The 19,989-nt window shown below is 39.0% G+C and overlaps 1 protein-coding gene across 2 annotated transcripts in view; it reads right to left on the bottom strand.

Moving 5' to 3' along the window:
- Positions 1 to 577: 577 nt before the first annotated feature.
- slc38a4 (solute carrier family 38 member 4) overlaps positions 578 to 19,989 on the bottom strand; it is a 40,256-nt gene continuing 20,844 nt past the window's right edge. For both annotated transcript variants that reach the window (XM_075472181.1, XM_075472182.1), the window contains exons 2-16: positions 18,753 to 19,003; positions 18,566 to 18,662; positions 18,205 to 18,320; positions 17,565 to 17,638; positions 16,215 to 16,307; positions 16,015 to 16,096; positions 15,846 to 15,928; positions 15,254 to 15,312; positions 13,614 to 13,874; positions 12,177 to 12,256; positions 11,395 to 11,495; positions 11,191 to 11,315; positions 5,767 to 5,911; positions 4,601 to 4,698; positions 578 to 4,411 (exon numbers count right to left, since the gene is read on the bottom strand). In XM_075472181.1, the coding sequence (XP_075328296.1) occupies positions 4,307 to 4,411; positions 4,601 to 4,698; positions 5,767 to 5,911; positions 11,191 to 11,315; positions 11,395 to 11,495; positions 12,177 to 12,256; positions 13,614 to 13,874; positions 15,254 to 15,312; positions 15,846 to 15,928; positions 16,015 to 16,096; positions 16,215 to 16,307; positions 17,565 to 17,638; positions 18,205 to 18,320; positions 18,566 to 18,662; positions 18,753 to 18,877 (1,644 nt within the window). In that variant the 5' untranslated portion in view covers positions 18,878 to 19,003 and the 3' untranslated portion in view covers positions 578 to 4,306. The remainder of the gene's footprint in view (positions 4,412 to 4,600; positions 4,699 to 5,766; positions 5,912 to 11,190; positions 11,316 to 11,394; positions 11,496 to 12,176; positions 12,257 to 13,613; positions 13,875 to 15,253; positions 15,313 to 15,845; positions 15,929 to 16,014; positions 16,097 to 16,214; positions 16,308 to 17,564; positions 17,639 to 18,204; positions 18,321 to 18,565; positions 18,663 to 18,752; positions 19,004 to 19,989) is intronic.

Below are 19,989 nucleotides of genomic sequence, written 5' to 3'. Positions count from 1 at the left end.
GGGCAACCTTTAAGAGGGGTCGAAGGGTTTGTTAACTCGTTTGTAGAGTAAGTGCAGCTCAACTTTAGGACTAAATTAGCATTATTTCTAAAACATGAGATGACTGTTCTCAGACTTTTCTTTCAGTGAGTAAATAAAAAGACAGGTATTGAAAAATTGAAGTCAGTACTTCTTTACTTTAAAAGACTTCTTAATTTCCTGAATATACTATCTATGTATAAATATCATATCTGTAGATACATTTAAGTAATCATTTCCAGCTTGATTTATGACCTAAGCACATGTGTTTGGGAGAAAAAAAGCTACCTAATTTCCAATTTTCCATGAGATATTACAAGCAAGTGTTACATATCTACAGTAGATGCTAGCTACACAAGATCAGGAATACGTACATTATTTCTAGAGACCCAGTATCATCATATTGCTATGCCAGGAGTATGGGTTTGGTCATTACATTCCCAGACATTGGTTAGCACAAAAACACACAAGTGTGACAAATTTAGAAACATAAACATACTCATATTTGTTGAGAAGCCTTTTGAGCATGAAGCAGATAAAAACATGTACAAAAACAATGTTTTTCATGTCACATTTTTATTGTTCATCATAATAAAACAGCATCACTGATACAAAAGAAAAGAAAAATAAAAAAACAAACAAACAAACAAAAACCTTTGTTTGGGTAAATTACAAACATGAATATTTAGCCTGATAAACAGGAAGCAAAGACAGTATGAACAGCAGAAACCTTGAGGCAGTACTCCATTGCTGAGGATACATAGAAAAATAAGGCAGGTTGTTTAACACACCCTCTCTCTAAACATGGACAGCATTAGGTGGGCACTTATCTGCTTTATAGCTTGGCTCAATCATGCAAAAGAGGCAAAGAGATATGAAGCTATCCAAAATTGTGAGGACAAATTCATCCAGACCAAATACCCGAGATACTCAGTCAATGTGTAGTGTGGAGAGTATGCTGATAGAGGAAAAAAAAAAACAACCTTTCTTTGTGAGATGACCACTTAAGAAAGATAAAAATCCGCAGACGGTTAACAAAGTCACAGCCTAACATTTCCTATATTAATTCAGAGAAGAGAGAGAGAGATTTCTAAACTGAAAACAATCCATTCATTCCTTCAATTATGAAGCCTGCTGATTATCAGTGGAAAGCTTCAATTCAAGTCATTCATGGAAATGAACCTCACCATATCTGGGTTTTAAAGGCGTTTCTGCAACAGCACCAACGTGGCTCTTAAGCATACGAATTACATCTGTATAAGACTGTTCTGGTCGAGCTGTAGAACTGGCTGACAAGTAAGGTTCTTGTGCATTTTTTTATCCAGAGGTGAATATTTACTTTGGATGTACTCATCATGCTTCTGGGATACAGCTTGCATTTAGCTTAATCTTTGATTCAGTGTCGGTAAACTGGGGCCAGTAAGTTTCATAAATTTGTTGCCTTATTTCTCAAACTTCTGGGAAAACTGTGTCAAGAAGTTGCCTCTTGATTTAATGCATGTTTCGGTGAAAAGTTAACAATATTGTTAAAACATAAATGCAGGGAACACATTTTCTACAAATATACAATCATCAAATGAAGAAAAAATAAAACAACAAAAAACCGTACAAACATACAGCGAGAGAAAAAAGGCCTAATACACATACACATATATATATATATATATATATATATATATATATATATATGTGTATGCATCTATTTATATATATATAGACACACACACACACATATATTAATATATACATATACATATATATTAATATATACTAAAACCAACACCGGATTGTAGAAGATTTCTCAGGTACAATCCCCCAACAACCCACTCACAGATGATGAGTCTCAGTGTACCATATAATAAACATTATTTACAGAGCATTTACAGTTGTCCAAAAAGACCATGTTTGTAGTTCAAAAACATGCACATTATACACTATTTCATTTGAAATATCTATTTGTTTCACATACTTAGATCGACAAAAGATCTATAAATGTTGTCCACTTTGGCTGGATGTGTTCATGACACGTAACAGCAAATGAATAGAGGTGAAACAAGACAAATCTGAGGTTCTGCTGTCGTCATTAACTATTCTGCTGAAGGCACCTGTATTTGAAGCCAAATATGATTAAAAGAATCCTTTATGATTTTTCCCATATGTCCCATTCATGGTTAAGATAAAAGGCATCAAGACATTTTTTAAATGTGGATTTTATCTTGAATAGTGATCTCCCTAATAACTCATTTGAGCTTGTCAACCAAACAGAAAGTAATCCTTGCATTCTACCTGTTTAATATGCTACTTCTCTCAAGCACTTCTCTTTAAAGGAAAATTGTATATTTAGAAGAAAGATCTTATTCAATTTATTGCTGAGATTTAGATGGAAAGATCAACATAACTCTATTGTTAACATGCTAAATATGAAGCTAGCACCTAGAGATGGTTTTCTTGGCCTAGCATAGTAGCTGAAAACTGTATGAAAAAGACAACTATCAAAGTTAAGTGTAAATTTAGTGTTTTTTATATGTTATGTCTTGCATTGTATGCATTTATAAAAAAAAATTAAACTACTATTTTTAAGTAAAATCACTAATTGCTGGTTGATATAATGTAGCTATGGTATGCTAATGGGTTTATTTATACAGGCACCTGTTTTAAAACACTTGGATACTAGTAATGCAAAGATAAGGATGAAACGTTCACTAAGTATTATCTAAACTTGCCTGGCCTGAGTTTCACTGTAATAAACATTCATATGTATATATATTGTATTCATATATTGAATTCATATATATACACACAAGTCCTACAGTGTTACCAGTGCTTAAACAAGATTTCTAACAGAATGTCGTAGTTTGTTGGAATCATTTGCATAAAAATGCTAACCTGTGTTTTATGGGGAGCTAGCTTGCAATTTTTAAGGCTTCTTTTTATATCAAGGTAACCATGTGCTAGCTGTAACACTAGCTTCATGTGTAGCATGTAAACTTTAGAGGTGTTGCCAACTTATTTCTCTAAGCTGCAAACTATTTGAGTTAAATAGCTAATAATCATGTTCAAAATATAAAGAATTAACTTTTAAAATCATTTGGAGAGAGTAAATTATGAGGATAGTATGGCACATTTTAATTTTTTTTAACTACATATATTTTGAAAATCTATTTCAAGTTTGTGTCGTCTGGCTGACTTTACCTTATTTTCAAGCACCAGTAGTTCTACTGAAAATGAAAAATGCACATTTTAAATGTTTTTTTTTCATAATAGATATGCCAATAATTTGTAAAAGTAACACATAATTTCATATCAATATGTCTAGCCCTATATTAAGTGTACATTGTTCCAGCATGTGTACAGCTTGAAATGATCGTCCGACTTCACACAGCATGAATGACTGAGGGCCTTAAGAGGCCAACTATGATATTATGTACAACACTACTTTTTTCAGTAGATACACTTGATTATGTACATTCATACCCTGCATGTTCAGATCCCTCTGTGACAGTAATACTGAAAGCGCGTCCTTGCTTCACGTGCACAGCTGGGATGAAAATAGCAGGTGAGGACGATCCTTGAGAATGTGGAGCTGAAAAGCTCTACCATCAACTCAGCTACAAATGTATGTGCATGCAGACTTTGGCAAAGATTCTGATTGTTAACGTATCGAGCAGCATATTACACTGAGAATGAAAGACTTAATGATTGACTGGTCATTACTGCTATATTCATTTTAGGTAACTTTCATGAATAGTAGCTTGAAAATACAAGTGTAGATACGTCGATGTGTCTTTGTAAAATCTACACAAAAAAGTGAAACATAATGCTAGAAGTGCTTCCACCCCCCCAAAATGACAACTCCACCTCAAAATATCTCTTAAGTTCAGAGGACAGTTGAAAGATGGCATCATCCTTCCAGCCCTGCAATTTAGTTACAGTTCCCAAACCTGCTTCAGTTTAGGGCTGCAGTCTATCTGTTTGCTCAGTCTGTTCATAGCTGGAAATATGAATGATGATATCATCATGTCAATGAGGACTTCAGGTTGTCTTGATGGCATGTTACACCAGAGGGTGCATTTAAAAAAAAATATATAAAGAAAAAACAAAAAACTAATCCCCCCTCCAGTGATGTTCTGAAGATGTTTTAACCCCAGTGTAGCATACCTTGTCTGTACGTTGAGATTTTACGAGGACTGATTAAATGAAGAGAAAAAACAGAAAACATGCAAGTTTGTTGGGCTGTGGCTGGCAGCTACACTCTTAAATATGAATCCAAAAGAGGAAGAAAAGTGGTTTAATGACCACTGCCAGAGCCTGATGGGTTGTGGATCCAGTCAAGAACAATGAGTGACAAGCTGCCAATCATGAAAACAACTCCCACGATCAGGAAAATGGTTGCCTAAAGAGAAAAAGGACAGAACAAGAATGGATTTAGAGTTTTCAAATACACAGCAGGGGTCTGCTGAACTTTCTGACAGGTCAGGTTTTCAAAACGTTACCCGCCGCTCAGGGGAAAGAATGCAGAAAGCTGATACGGTGAGAAAGCAGCTGACAGTTTGAGATTGTGAGTAAGTTTCTGCACACTTACCCCAATTTTCTGCGAGGAGCGAAACGGCACCGACTTAACCAGGCGGATGTAAAAAGCAGCTGGTAGGATGAAGATGAGCATTGTGGCAGCAGAAGAGCCTGCAACAAAGAGGAAGAATGATTAAACCAATCACATGACAGTCAAAACAGTGACTCAGAGTTAACTACAGGACTCCTTGAGAGATATTTATGAAGTTTCCAACAATTAGTTCAATTAGTTCCATTGTGACATGTTTCCAACTGGTTTGAAGTAAAGAAAATAGACGGCACAGTTGTGCCAGAGGGGGTGGTATAGGGTACATTGCCAGTGGCTGTAATTCAGTAAAATAAGTAGTTGTCTTAACCTGAAACTAACTTTTTTGTTATGAGAACTGAACTTTTTCATTTGGCCCTATATATCCTAATAAATATCTAGCATTTGTAACAAACTAAGATGACTGAAAATGAGCTGAAAATGCTGTAAGTTATAATTATTTTGATACCGATTCTTCCTCTGCTGAAATGGGGCTGCTTTGCTAAAAAAAAAAAAAATTCTAAACACAAAGTGTTTAATTGCCGTTTGCGACTCTTTAAAATTAGGGTTGTGAAACAAGGAATTTCTTTCACAATGCTTGCCTTTGTGAAATTCTTTCTAATATTCTTTATTTATTCATATCAGAGACTGTCTCTCCTCCCAACTCGTGCTCTAACATTAGGTGAGTAGGACAGCTGATAAAAAAACTAAAAAAAAAACTCCCAAGCCTAAGTTTAGGACTAAAATGCATCACCCTGATAATCTTTGGACTGTGTGAGACTGATTTCCGGTTGAGATCCTTGACAAATTAGGTTGTAGTTTTTACCTGGTGTACGCTTTGAGTTCTCATATTTGCAAAATGACAGAGAGATGTGCTTAAATATCTGTCTGGTGTTTGTGTTCCAGTGAGAACGTGAGCGTTTTAGATCCGGTGGTCACAAACTGATCACAGCTGACCCGACCAAACACTTTAAGCTTCAGCAATTCCACTGCTTTACTTAATAAAATGGCCTCTGAACTGAAGGTGCTAATCAGGCCTTGGCTATAATAATGGGTTCATTTGTGTTCCATGTTTACTGAGTCTCTCTGAAAAGATATGTTTAATTTGATAAAAAGAAAAAAAAAAAAGAAATGTTATCTATATCAGGACTGACCAATGAAACCGAAGATATCCCTGATGGTCGGAACAAAGATGACCAGCATGTTGTTGAAGGCCAGGATGATCGCGGCGATCACCATGTGGCGGGTCCAGCTGAAATCTCGACCGCTGAAGAGCAATGTGGTGATGGAGGACCGGATCTGAGAAAAAACAAAGTATTCACTTGATCAGACAAATCAGTCTATAAATACTTTAAGCTGAGAACAAACTGACTGAGAACAGACGCAAACAATTGGTTTTAGATTCTATTTGACTAAAAACTCAGTTGAATTCACTGCAAAGCATAGTAAGACCTCAGTGTCAGCAAGCTCTCTAATGCATGTCTTCTGTCAAAGAAGTAAATCACTGACAACAGTGTATGTGGGTGTGTGTGCCAGCCTGTTTTCTGAAGTCAATTCCCACACTTGGCCACATACTCTAGTGTGTCAAGTGCAACGATGACTGTGTGTGCTTGTGTGGCTGAGGGAGGGAGGGAACCAGGAGATCCCAGCTAAGATGCCTTGTGTTCCTGAGCCACAAGCAGCCTGTTCAGGCCTCAACTGGGTGAAAGGTTGCAGGTATAAGGAGAAACCTGAGGCACCGCCGGCTCACAGGCCACAGGCAGAAAGGGTAAAGGAACAGCGCCCATTCAGAAAGCTGGGGATTATCTCCCGCAGTGCAATGGGATCATGAGATTGCATCAGCCACTAGCAAGAGGGCGGAGCCACTAGCAGCGGGTGGAGAGGAGTGGCTGTTGTCACACTTTTTTTCTCCTGCCCACCTTTCTGTTTTGACCTTTCACTGAATAGTCCACATTAAAGGAAATTATGGTTTTACCCCAAACTTTTTCCACTTCATGTGGAGTACCGCAGATCCTTTCATGTCTCACTTAAGCATGAGATTTATATCAATGGTACGATAAAAAAATGATAAATCAAAAATCAAATTAACTGGATTTTCTGCTCTGTCAGATTGAACCAGGTAACCCCTCTCAGGAGGCGCCAAAGTAACGCTGGTGCTTCACTTTCCACTGCCAAAGAAATGTCACTGCTTCTGCCAAAACCCATTCTTTGAGAGATAATAACGTGAATTTAAGAGCGCCATCCATAAGGTTTTAAAACGAATGCCCTTCATCACCCCGCCTCAATCCCACCAACTGTTGCATAATTTGGTCGGCCTGGAAAACTAGAGCCTGGATGCTGCATTTCTCTCCAAGGCACCAAGCTATTCGGCACCCACCTGTTACCTGGCGCAAGGCCTTTGGAGTTCACGGTGTGATATTTACACACTTTGAGCTCCTTACTATCTACCTGTCTGCCTGAGCACACACACAGCCAGACTTGCCTGGACACATCTGGCTGCAGCCGGTTAGGAACAAACCAGGCACCGAGGTATTAACAGGGTTTGTTGGTCCAAAAGTGTGAAGCTCTCTCTTTAAGTCTGAATTCAGCCAAGATTTGGGACATGTAATCTACAAGTATATTCAAAACTAGACGCAAATGGCAGAGACAATGGGGCAGTTGTTCAATATGTGTTTGTCTATGTCTATTTTGCTTAATTGAAATGTGTGACTTGACTGTAAATAGGACAGAAGGCAAGTGAGAACTGAAACTACAGAAAATGCAGCAGGGTAAAAGTCCCTTTTCAAGTACATGCATCACCATGAAGACGGAACACTGTTTTTGATTAAAGACGCACTGAAGCATTAGCAAAAGCTAGACACCCAAACTGGGGCTTTTTGATTGATGCAAGTTTCACAAGCTGTGCTTCAACCAAAACAAGCTCAAGAGCAAACGGGCCTCAAAACATGGAGCCATGAATGCAGCCATGAGCTCTCTAGTGGTGGCACTGGTCTCCTGCAGCGCCACAACACCACAAGTGGCAACAACTACATCTAAAAGTTCCCCCTTTGTTTCAGAAAGAACAATTATAAATATTTATTTTCAGAAAGTGGTGCCAAATATCAAAATTACATCATTTATTTGTGTTTTTTTACAATCTTTTACAAAGCACAAATCAAGACCAACTTACCAACTTACCAACTTACCAGCTTGCTAACTTGTTGTTAGCAGAGAAGCGGTAAGTGTATAATATTTTCCACTATAATGAATTAGAATAAAGAAATAGAAATGTTTCCAGAAAGAAAAGTTTTTGAGACCACGTTTTAAGGTAAGAGAAACGGGGGGTAAGGTTTTACAGACCAGTATTCAAGCTAGGTCTACATGAAGAAAGTGTTTCATGTTTATGACTGTAAAGGTACGCAAAGGCGGTGACATTGGAGGTTGTTAATCAGATCGTTTGCAGCCCTCTCCTGCAGCTCACCAGCTGAGTCCTGAGAACTGGGACATGTCTGACTCCACATAAAGTCCTTTCATCATGTACTGGATCCTCGCAAAGCCCTGTATAGTCTGGCCTCTGTTAGTATCTATCCTTCACGTGACTGCACACCAGTGGACACATATACTTTCAGTTTAGCCCGTAGGTGCTCTCCCACACACAAACATCCCGTCTACTCATATAACATACCTCACCACAGTAGCCAAGGACGGTTGCAGACAAAGCTAATGTTAATCTCTATTTGAAGGTCAGCGGCTTTTTCCTACAAAATCAAAGTCTGGAGGAGTTGAGACATTCTCAAAGGTCAATGGAAACTTGGCAGAGCGACGGTGAGACAAAGTAGCTCTTTCGGTTCGATGCTTTACATCCATGATTTATCAATCTTTCAACCGCGTTGCAACAGATCTGTTTAATCTATTGTAGGTATAGTTGTGTAGAGTTAATTAAACATTCCTAACTCTACACAACAGTGACTTTTTAAACAGCACACCATACAAATTTAGTATTTTACAGTCTACAACCGCTAGGCCAGCCTGATGATTCACATTACTGTCTCGCAGAAACATGTGCAAAGCAGGCAGTGACTCGTACCTATTCAAGTATATGCATAGAAATATATAGAAGCTAAAACCAACTTCTAACACACCCTCACAAACGGGATAAGCTTAATATTTTTTAATAAATTCAAAGTTGATTTAAGTACTGCAGGAACATAGATTTCTTCAAAGTCTAGCTGTGTTGTTACTTTGCTCTTTCCATTAATTCACCACAGATGCTTTGGCGCTTCTCACTTCCGTCTTGTGTTTCTCTTACCTTATCAAATTTTTATCTCCTTCGTTATCTTAGCCTGCTTTACAGGCTTACACACTCCCTTCAGTTTCAGTTTTGCACAATGAGAAAAAAAAAGTCTACACTATACATAAAGCAGATAAGAGGGGAAATTATGTTATAAATGAGCACCATATAACCGAATAATACAAAACTACACTGTTGCTTCATTTAGCTCAGTGTAATGTGACAGAAATGTCATAAAAAACACAATTAGCCAGCTTAAAAACAAAAACTTCATTTCCACAATTTCCTGAACACAGAGCTTCAGCAACATTTAAAAATATTCATGACCCCTACTTGTCTGATTCTGCAAATCAAAAGAATTGAAAGTTGAGACAACACCTGCGAGTCAATTTAAATGTATTTGTCTTTGTCAGGAGTTTAGCTACATAAACATTTAACTAACAAACTGATTGGCCAATACGCATGGCTAGATAAACAGCAACATTTACAGTTTTAGCTACAGGTGACACTAGCTTGATGAAGGCTAGCATAACTTCATTACTTTAGCTGTTTAGCATAGCTGTCCTAGTATAAAATATAAGAGATATATGATGTAATGTAAATATTAAAGTTTACATATTACCAAACTGGAGTAATAACTGAGTTTTTATATGTGAAGGGTAAAAAACTACATTATTGATACTGGTCTGGTCATGAACTCTTTGACATTTTGGAAATGCAACCATATTTTTAACTGGATGGCAGCCATTATGACAGTACATTACAAAATGTACAGTTTGCACTGGAATAAAATCACCTAAAAAGTTGATATATTCCCAGATGAGAATGAGAGATTCTTCAACAAACAAAACCACATTAAGCTTTCTATCTATTTTATGCTACCATTTGCAGACCAAGATGTAGATCTATCATAATTGTCAACACATTTTGAGGAATCCACAGGCCTGTAAGAAGTTTGTTAAACAAAATATGTCGAGTAATGTAAGTCCATCTCCTGCCTGTCTTATTATCTCTGCCTCTCTGTCTCCCTGGAGGTAGTGGTCAGGGTGAGGATTTTTCCACTGTCCACTCTGAGCTTGTAAAACTTCCACTGCAGAGTTGGTGGGGGGCAGGGAATCCTCTTACACCTTTCCTTTGAAAAAAACAACAACAAAAAAAAAAAAAGTACCTCCTGTGTCTGCTGATGGCGGTATGTGGGTTGAATGCAAGCATCCGGCTAGATAAGTAAAACGTTACAAAGTGTGATGTGGACTGATGTTGAGTGTATGTAAGATCATAAAGTTTAGTTCAGATACACAAAAATATCCCAAGATTATATCGTGTAACTACGCAAAATGTGTTTCCATCATATGCAGCGACTGCTGCATCATAGTCTGTCAGCACTTTCATGTAACTGAATATCCACGAAGGTGCTGCCCCTTGGTGGCAGCTCACTGCAATTACAACCACTACAGTTAAAAAGGAAAACATAAATTAGCAGCTGCTTGTGTTCACATTAACCCAACTTTGTGTGTGAGCTTGTGTGTCTGTACGTGTGTGTGCCTGAAAGCTAAAACTAAAGAGGAAAGTTCCACTGTTCTCCTAGAGTCAAATAAGGGACAAGCTAAAAATATCCTGTGACCTTATATGGAGAGGGACAGAAGACAAGCAAGTATGTGTGAATGAATGTGAGTAAGATGATAAGGTTTTATGACTGGGCATCACGTGCTGGCAGGCCTTTGACCTAATATTGAAAGGGAGCATGGAAATGACAGCCTTTGGGGCTTAAATCCTTGTATGAAGCTCAGTGTGTGTGTTGTAATTAAGAGGTGTGGGCTTTTACAACCGCAGGCTGAGTACTTGGGATTTGAGATGACGGCACAAGAGGAGTTCCAACTGAACAGTGTGTTCTTTTATACCAAACTGGCAGGGGAAAAAAAAAACAACTGAGTCCATAAAATAACAATAAAAATAAAGACTGACTCTGCAGCAAATACAACACCAAGCCTGTAATACACAGTGGCAATGACGTTCAAAATTTACAAGGGTGGTGGATGTTTATTTGTACCTGAATAACAGGCTTGTTTGTTCTGACGTATATCAAATTATGCTGTTTCTTAAATAAGGCTCCAATTATGATGCTGAGAAATGAAAGAGCAACAGAAAGAGGCCCGTGCCACAATGAGGAAACATTCTCTGCCTTCCACAAGTTATTGCTCTATGCATCCCCCTGCTTGACGTCAAAGAGGACTGGCTAAAAATCGGGTACAGAGTGGATTATTTGGGACACAGCATCGGTAAACTGTTTGTTTATACACAATGTACTTACAGGGAAGAGCACAATGGGAACAGTCAAAGTCACGGCGGTCAGAACAGCCAAACGCACCAGCAGCAACATGGTGTCAAACTTATACACTTTGGTGAAGGTGTGGAGCAACTCTGCCTCCACATTATCTGTAACAGACAGGAAACAAAGTAGAAATGTAACTACTTGCACAAAATGTCCTGTGCTTATGAGTGTAATTGTTCTTACCATAAAAGGTGAGGTAGCCAAACAGTGCCGACAGCATGTACATGATGAGCATGGCTAAGATGGACAGGTTGGACACATTCTGCATCTTTTTCCGGCTGCGACTGTGGAAACAACAAATACTTTGACTTCTACTGGTGGGGTCACAACTTTAAGTATAAACTCTAGAAAACTTTTCACTGTGTTACACTCGTTGCGATCCAGCAGAATAAGGAAATTACTGAAGTAAAAGATCTGTGTGTGCAGAGTCACACAGATATAGGTATAATCTTCTCCTATACAATACTGGTACTGTGCAAAAACCTTTATACAATGCCTGACAAACCTTGGTATGAGCACCTTAATTCTTCAACACAGCTTAAACCCTCGCAGACAAGTTTTCTTTTAATTTCTTTTGGTAGTTTTTAGGAAAAGTTGGCTTCTTGAAGGACATTCCTGGTTTATCCCTTGCACTGATTCATGGGTCAGTTAAGTGGGTGAACAAACAAAAAACACACATTCCTCTGAAAATGATCAGGTACAAGGAGCCAAAAAGCAGCCAATGTCAATGTCTCAGCCAAAAACCTGAAGAACTATTACTCAAGACCACTTTAAAATATTACAAGAAGGTCTGCCTGCTTGCAAGCTAAACATAAATAAAGGATGGGTTGCTCAAGGCTTTCGAACGATTCTGTGCACTGTTCCACTAAAAAAGGGTTTGTTTGCTGACCTTTCATTATAATGTTTATATTAGGCGGTGATGATGGTGCTTTACTACTTGATATAAAGGAGGAAAGTGCACTTACTCTTTCAGCTCACTGTAGATAGGCAGCACCTCAGGATGGCAGACAAAGGCAAAGGCCAGAATGGGCACAGTGTATGCTGTCTGTGGAACCAAAACCCAAAACAACAAACTTAAATAAATTCAGGACAGGCAAATACAGCTTCAGGCAGGCAAAAAGCACTTAAGGTGCTATTAATCTAAACCCACACTAAATCCAATAATTACAAAGTATGATGTCACATATTATTCCTCAGGTAGTACAATACTTGTTGAAAAGATATGCTTTGTTCTTCTTCACAGCTGGTTATACTGTGGATTTAAGGTGGAAACAGAGGAGCGAAAAAGAGGGAGAACTGAAGAAAAGTTTTTCCTCAGCATTTAAGAGTAAACTCAAACCCAAGAGTACTGTCAACTCGGGCAGTGGACCATGGAACCTCATACACTGTGGTTTTTATAATACCCAATAGTTTATGATGCAAGTCAGCTCTGCTTTTAGCTGGCTGGCTTATTGGTTTTACTGGAACGCATGCAATGCTAGACGTCACTATTTTCCTGCAGTTTCTGGTCGTTTTTCTCGTAAACTATGCTTTTAATCCTATGCAATAAAGGCAGCAAATGCAAAAGTTTCAACAGTTGCTACAGTGACAAATATAATTATTAATTTAAACCTAGAATTATTTTTCTATTTGAAGCAAATGAACATGTATGAAAGTGAATGGTGAATTCGTTGTAACTGCTGTTACAACTTTTTTTGGGATTGGGAACACATACTGACTTTTCAGTCTCACCGGTACAAAGTGTACTACAAATGAATGTTAACTCCCCTATGAAGGCTTCACGTGTACTTTGTGGCAATCTTGACGGATTCAGTTATGGTAACAGCTTTCTTTGATGGTGTGAGAGATAGTCAGTGTAGTCAAGGATGAAAATAGCTACTTCCCCTCAAAACTAACACCCTGTAAATCAGTTTAAACTTACCTAATCTTTTGTCCCCATGGGAATTTAATGCTTCTTGTCATATTCTTAATCATGATTTATGATATTTTCCATGACATAATTTCCAAACCGCACACACAAAGGCCAAAAAACGCACCCCAAAAGTTACACCTTTAACAAACATGTCTAGGCAAATCTGTTGAATTTGCACAACAAGTGTCCCAACTGTTTACACTCTATTCATTCTTAAACTTGGATTTATGCTTTCTTAATCTTTTATGCTCAACAGTCCATTCAAGTTTATTCCTGTAAAGTAATAGAATCCATTGTTGTGGTAAACTGATACCAGTGAGTAACTAAAAAAAACACTAATTCGGCATTTAAAAAAACTAATAAGACTTACAAAGCACGGAGCACGAAACAAGTAAGAAAAATGCAGAGGCTTGCAGCTTGAGAGCCAACAAAAGCTTCTGAACTGCCATCCCAAGCTAACCTTTAACCATAATTACCCCGAGCATCTTACCTGTGAGTTGAAGATGAAGTATTTGGGCGTGCACATCTCCTCATCGTCAGGGTGAGGCTCCGAGTGAACTCCTGTGGAGTGGTGTGCGTCGCTACTGCCAAGGACTGCCGGCGAAACATCAGCCCGTGAGAAGTCCATCTGCGTCGAGTTGTTTCGTAGTGCGTACAGCCCTGACATGTCCGAAGCATTCATGCTGAGGTTGGACGAGTGGTCGTAAAAGAAAGGAAGAGGGCAGGGCAGGTGGGTCTTCTTATAAATCATCTGAAAAAGATCAACAGGAAGTCATACAATGCTCTTCCATGTTATGAACATGAAAATAAAAGAGACATGATATTCTCCACTTCAGTTATTTTCTAAACAATGCCATGTTGATAAGTGAACTGCAGTCACAAGTTTCTTATTATGCTTAAAGCTATGGTAGGTAATCCTAGAGAGCTAGCAAGAGAGCTAGCAAGATTCGAAAGTGTCCCCTCCTCTAAGCTCCACCCCCCCCTCCCCATTCCGTCAGTGCGTCATCCAAAGCCGGTAGAACCGCATGCGCACACGGAGCAGGGAGCCGACAGAGGGGGGCGTAGGCAGAAAGCAGAGGCATCTGATTGGTTTTTGTAGGCGCTCCAATCCGAGATCAGCGTCCCGCTGATCTCGGATTGGTCAGCTTTTTCTCAGTCCTGCAGCTGCCACAGAGGTCTGATTATTTTCGTCCCTTTTTCTAAATACATCTTGTATAGATTTCTCTCAGGACAGACGGACCATTTCACCCAGTATTACAAAATGTGTTTCTGAACAGGATTACCAACCATGCCTTTAATGCAGCCTCAGATAGTCATAATGGATGTCTTTAACTCTTATGTATATGTTGTAGTTATATTTCTCCTTGATATTCTACAGTAATTTGAAAGTTAACCATCTGGTAAACTGGGCTTTTTTTTTTGTAACAAGGGGGAAGCAGAGAAAAAGGCCATACCATCATCACTGTTAGCTGGCATGTTTGCTGGCTCACATGCTAGGCTAGTCCTTTTAGTTGAAGGTTAAAATAACATGTAAATATTAGATGCTCAGCTCAGGCTCCTCAGCTGTCAAGTTAACACTTATTTTCTCCAGTTAACCACTATTACTGACTTAACATTGATGTGAACAGAAAAGATACTATCAAGTTTTAAGTTTAAAAAAATATATAAATTTTTGGTTCAGTTTGTAAGCATTACTATTATCAGTCAGGTAAAGACGGTGCCTGCCAAACATTAACACAAACAGACAGATGGGCAAAAATGAACTGCAATCAGAACACAATCTTGCAGGTAAACTCTATGTCTGTAGTAGAAAGCTTTAACAGGAACATACAAGATATGGAGTACCAGTTGAGTGTTAAAAATGCAATGCTTCCCCTTTTGGATTTTAATTGACTAAAACAACTAACTTTTGCCTCCCCATCAATTCAGAAATATCAAAGCTTTCAGAAGATTGAACTTTTATTGTCAATTTGACATGTAGAGGGAAATCACAAGCAACTGAAACACTTCCATAGGATGTGACTGCAGTATATAACTGTGTAGTGTAATGTTAAAAAAATTTGGTAGCCTGTGCATGTAAATGTGCCTAAAATCCTAGTAGCACTTCCAGGCTGTCCTAGCTGAACTTACCACTCCCAGAAAGAAGACCATGCAGGAAAGAGAAAAACCACTGGTGTAGCCCAAGTAACCTACAAAAGAGAAAACATCAGTTATTGGGGAAAAACACTTTGGAGTTCTATAGTCTTAGTTATTTGTAGATGACATGACATGTAGTTTGTTGTTGGACATGGATTGCATATCGTTTCAGAATTTAAAAATACAACTTATTTCAGATAAATATTCATTTAAATTGCAGTGTGCATCATGTTTTAACTGCACAATGTGGTCAGAGCGACATAAGGAGGTAAGCCATTTGAGACAGATCTGACATAAATTACATCTGAGTGGCGGAGCTGACTACAGGCCTTATAGCAGTGTTCTGTTACTGTAACTCAATTGCTGGAGTTGACTCAGAGACCGACTGGTGTTATGTTACTTATGGTTTGGTGAAACTGGTTATGAATAGCTGCAAGAACATGGAAGCACTGAGAAAATTGGCATAAGGCAGCAGGACGCGATCATCAGAGCGTCTTTAAAGTGGTGGCCATACACAAAGTGAACTAACGCTCAAAGAAAATGTAGTGAAACATTCAGAGTTTTGTCTATCTCTTGGTGTCCTCACCCAGATTTTTGAGGAGAGACAAAGGCAGAATGATTCCAATCGACACAAACACCACCAGGTAGTTGCCGTTCATGTACCATTCACTGCAAACATGGCATGGGATTAAAATCACAAGAGTTTAAATATGAACAAAGAAGTGTACTTTATCTCAACAAAGTCACATACTCACCCAGAGTTTTCTTCTAAGTGCAAGAAGGCTCGGATCACTTCAGGCAGCTCATACTTCACAATAAAGAGGTAGCTGGACATGGCTGTAGGAGGACAATATGGAAGTTAAGGGATTTCCACAAATACTTAAATCAATTTATTCTTGTATCCATCGTGTAGAGGAATTCTACAAAACCAGAGAAATTCTGAGTTGGGGTCTACCTCCAATGTTTTGCATGGTAATTGATACAAATGCAGCCACTTTTCCCGGCCAACCGAAAGCTCTTTCTCCCAGCTTCTCATAGATGAGGGACCCTGTCCAAACAGACAAGTAGATAAAAAACTACCATCCGAGGACAATGCACGAGTCAGAAGAAACATGACAACAAGGGAAGTGCTTCACAAAGCAATCTGATGTCAATTATATAGCTTTTTTGTTTTCACATTTCACTTTCTTGACTTGCTTACCTTTACCTGCTCCTACACTTTTACTACTTTATCTACTTAATGTCCCTCAGTGAGTTAACATACCCAGTTCATTTGAGGTACATTTACAGGTAAACTATCTCTATGCTCCTTTGTTGCGGTTCACATACCCAGGAGGGGAAATGTTTTTTTTATTTTTTATGAACGATATCTGACACTGCAACACTGTGGACTGTGTGAGAAAATGTTTGAGACATTCTGTGAACTGTAATTTTCTCTGTGGGGGATCATCGTATATGGAAGAATAGCTGAATTAACTGCACGGACGTTGCCTTTAAGTTACCTGAACGGTGATTTTGTTAGATGACACAGCGGTTATAAAATCAGGATATTATTAGAGTTGAGCGACAGTCTGGAAATGTTTTAAAAGAACCCGAGGTGACATATTGTTTAAATGGGCTGACTTTATCTGTCTGATAAAACATACAGAAATGTGAATGAGAGCAGCTATATTAGGATGTATTAATATACGCTCACACTTTGCTGTTTTTACAGAAAGATCCGTTCTATAGCTTGAGGTTATTCTTTGTTGTCACTGGCTTCTTCTCCTTCTATGTACTGAACAGGAGCACATGTGGAGTACTTAGACTAGTTCGAATCTGAGCATATACATGCAGCACTGATTAGACTTCCAACTGCAGTATCTGGGTACGTTAGCCTGGTTTTAAGAGGTTGAATTTCATACGACTTTGGTTGGACTATAATGTTTTCATGTACTTAAAAAGTCTGCTTCTGGTCTGAGTAACACAATAATTTGGTCTAGTGTCATGTAAACATACACACACAATCTGCGTTTCTTCAGTCTTGGAGCTGAACTTAGTGTTGTTCTCCCTTTCTCAAGTGCGCCCCCTTTATGAGTCTATTCAGTGACCCCCAGGTTGCTCCCTTTATATAGTTTTGTCAACGAGCTAGGTGAGGAGGCCTCAAAATTTCAATCAACTTTCAATTCAAATGCTTTTTTTCCCTAAAATTACCAAAAGAAAAAGGTAAATAAATGCACATCCCAGTGACTAGCGGAGGTCGGGTCACAACTTGTCATTAGTCACTTGAAGACGGGTTGAGCTTTAAGTAAAATTAATTACCAACCTCCTTCTTTAGCCGTCATGAGGAGCAGATGTACAGAGTACAAGGAGAGAACAGCCACACTGATGAGGAGGATTCTGCAGAGAAAGAGAAATGTTTACATATGATGAAGCACATGCAAAAATCTATCCATGTAACTTTGACTCAGTCCTTACAAAGTGAACTTTTTTTTTTTCTTTTAAATAAGTCAAAGCAGGATGTGCAACACCCTGCATCTACTAAGGTTATGATTTAAAGCATTTTTCTTCCCCTGGTGATTCTAATTCTGCAATGGCTTCCATAATATCTTATTCCCTATATACGCTGCCAACCCACAAAGTGGCCACCCAGCAGTGTTGTGAGGCAGGGGGTTGAATAAGAGGTGCAGGGTGACAGTGGGGTGTCAAATGTCAAAAGTCATCCTTCAATGCTAATAAGGCATGAAGATAGAGAGCTGTCCAAAAGATGGAACATGCACAGGGTGCAGAAGGTCAGACAGCTCTGTGAGGCAGAGCAGCTTTCTGTTCTTTGTGGTCATGTGACCGTAAGCAGTCATCAAGCAAAAACACTCATTTATCCAGTTCTTCTATTTGTGACGAAAAGCCTGCAAGACACCAAGACAGCCTCTTTAGCCTAATCTGAACCTTTGCTCTGCTGTACTTACGTGAAGAGAACGATGCCAGTGTTTGCCATGGCGTAGGACAGGCCCAGGATCCCGCTGCCCATGATTGCGTTGCTCAGGTTGAAGACAGACATGCCGAAAGAAGTGTGGCCAGGATGCTGCTCAGGAGACAAGCAAATAGTATGTATGAGGACAACAGGTCTTGTTCCTCCAAACAGTCTGGATTTCTAGGCCTATTCTATTTTTTATTTTTTTTTACTGTGGTTTTCTTTAATGTGACAATGAGCACACGCTGTCAGCCAACTTTCTGAGCCAAAAGTAAACTCTATGTTTCTGTAATAATGATATTTTTATTGAGCAGAAACTTGGTTGCATCGGTACTTAGACTTGTGAATCCTCTTACATATTCTTCATGATATTCCTCATATTTCTTCTTCTTCATCAATCCATTTGCCAGGAACTTCTGGCTTTCTCCGTCATCATTATCATCCATGAACTGGCTGTAAAGATAAAGAAAAAAAAGTCATTAGCACACACTGTGGTTAAGTTGATTTAAACATTTAAAAAACATTACCATCTTGGCTGCTGACCTGTTGATGGTGACCTTTTCCGAATCAATGGGTTCTGGGTAGTGGTCGTCCAAGCTGGCTGTGCTGTCATCATCTGCCTCTGTGGCAACCCTCCTCAGCTCCATGCGGTCCACAACTCCAGGCATAATGAAGCGCTCAACAGGGCAGGAGGTGGCAGTAATCAGTTTTCAGGATATCAAGTTCAGACTTGACAAGGAAACACAAGGAGCTTCTTCCGCAACTGCAGATAGATGTAACTTTTCAGAATAGACCTAGAGTGAGATAGAAAAGACAAATTTGGAAAGTTTCACTGATTTAGATTGTACTATAGCCTCTTCTCTCAATACTTAAGCTCCCAGAGAAGTTGCAATTTGCAACTGATGACAGGTCTCTGGAGCCTTTTGGCCAAGATGAAGAACGCTTTGGAGTGAAATGGAGCAGTGTATCCTGCAAACCATTTCCTGGAACAAAGTAACTCTCTGGAAGGCTGGGACAAGATGCAACATTGTGACCTCTCCTACACAACAACAAATGGCACACTACTTTTCTCCAAAAGTCATGTTTATTTTTAAATTTCCCCCATTGGGGGATGAATAAAGTATTTTTCTATTTTCTTTTTTCTATTCTATTATTAAGAATCATAGTCTACCACAAGCCAAAGAACACAGTGTAACCCCGAACACTTGCTGATGTTGTAGTCTACAGAGCTGTCTTGTGGGACGAAATAGTAATCACTGAACAAACAACCATTCTCTGCTACACACATAGCCCTCAGCTGACACTGGCAATGAGAAAGGATTTGATCGCATTGTGTTAGCAGGTGCATGCATGTCTCGAAACCCCACGCCGACATGCTAAATTTAGTGTAAGGTTTATTTCTAGGAAACAGTGGGTTCATGAGGCCCCAACATGAACAGGTTGACATGTTCATGCAAGGTTGAAAGACACACCCTCTATCATCAAACAAACAAAAAAAAAAAAATCTGACATAGCATTTGCTTCCATTTTTCTGTGGCTTTGCATCAATAAGTTATGTAAGCGAGGAGCTCACAGGCAGGGAATGAATTCTGCAGGACTCTTAACGAAACTGACATGAAAAATGATTTACCGCGATGTTTGTCTCTCACACAAAGAATTCTTTGACTGGGATAGAGGAAAAGATCCCGAGTGGTACTCAGCGGCCAAAAACAACTGGAAAACAGAAATCATGGCAACAAGCACACAACCACAACAGGGGTATATACTCAAGAAAGGATAT

This window comes from Odontesthes bonariensis, chromosome 8 (genome assembly GCF_027942865.1).
Source record: "Odontesthes bonariensis isolate fOdoBon6 chromosome 8, fOdoBon6.hap1, whole genome shotgun sequence".
NCBI classification, from domain to species: domain Eukaryota; kingdom Metazoa; phylum Chordata; class Actinopteri; order Atheriniformes; family Atherinopsidae; genus Odontesthes; species Odontesthes bonariensis.
Note: the sequence above shows the minus strand (reverse complement) of the source record. Positions and strands in the feature narration are given on the sequence as shown.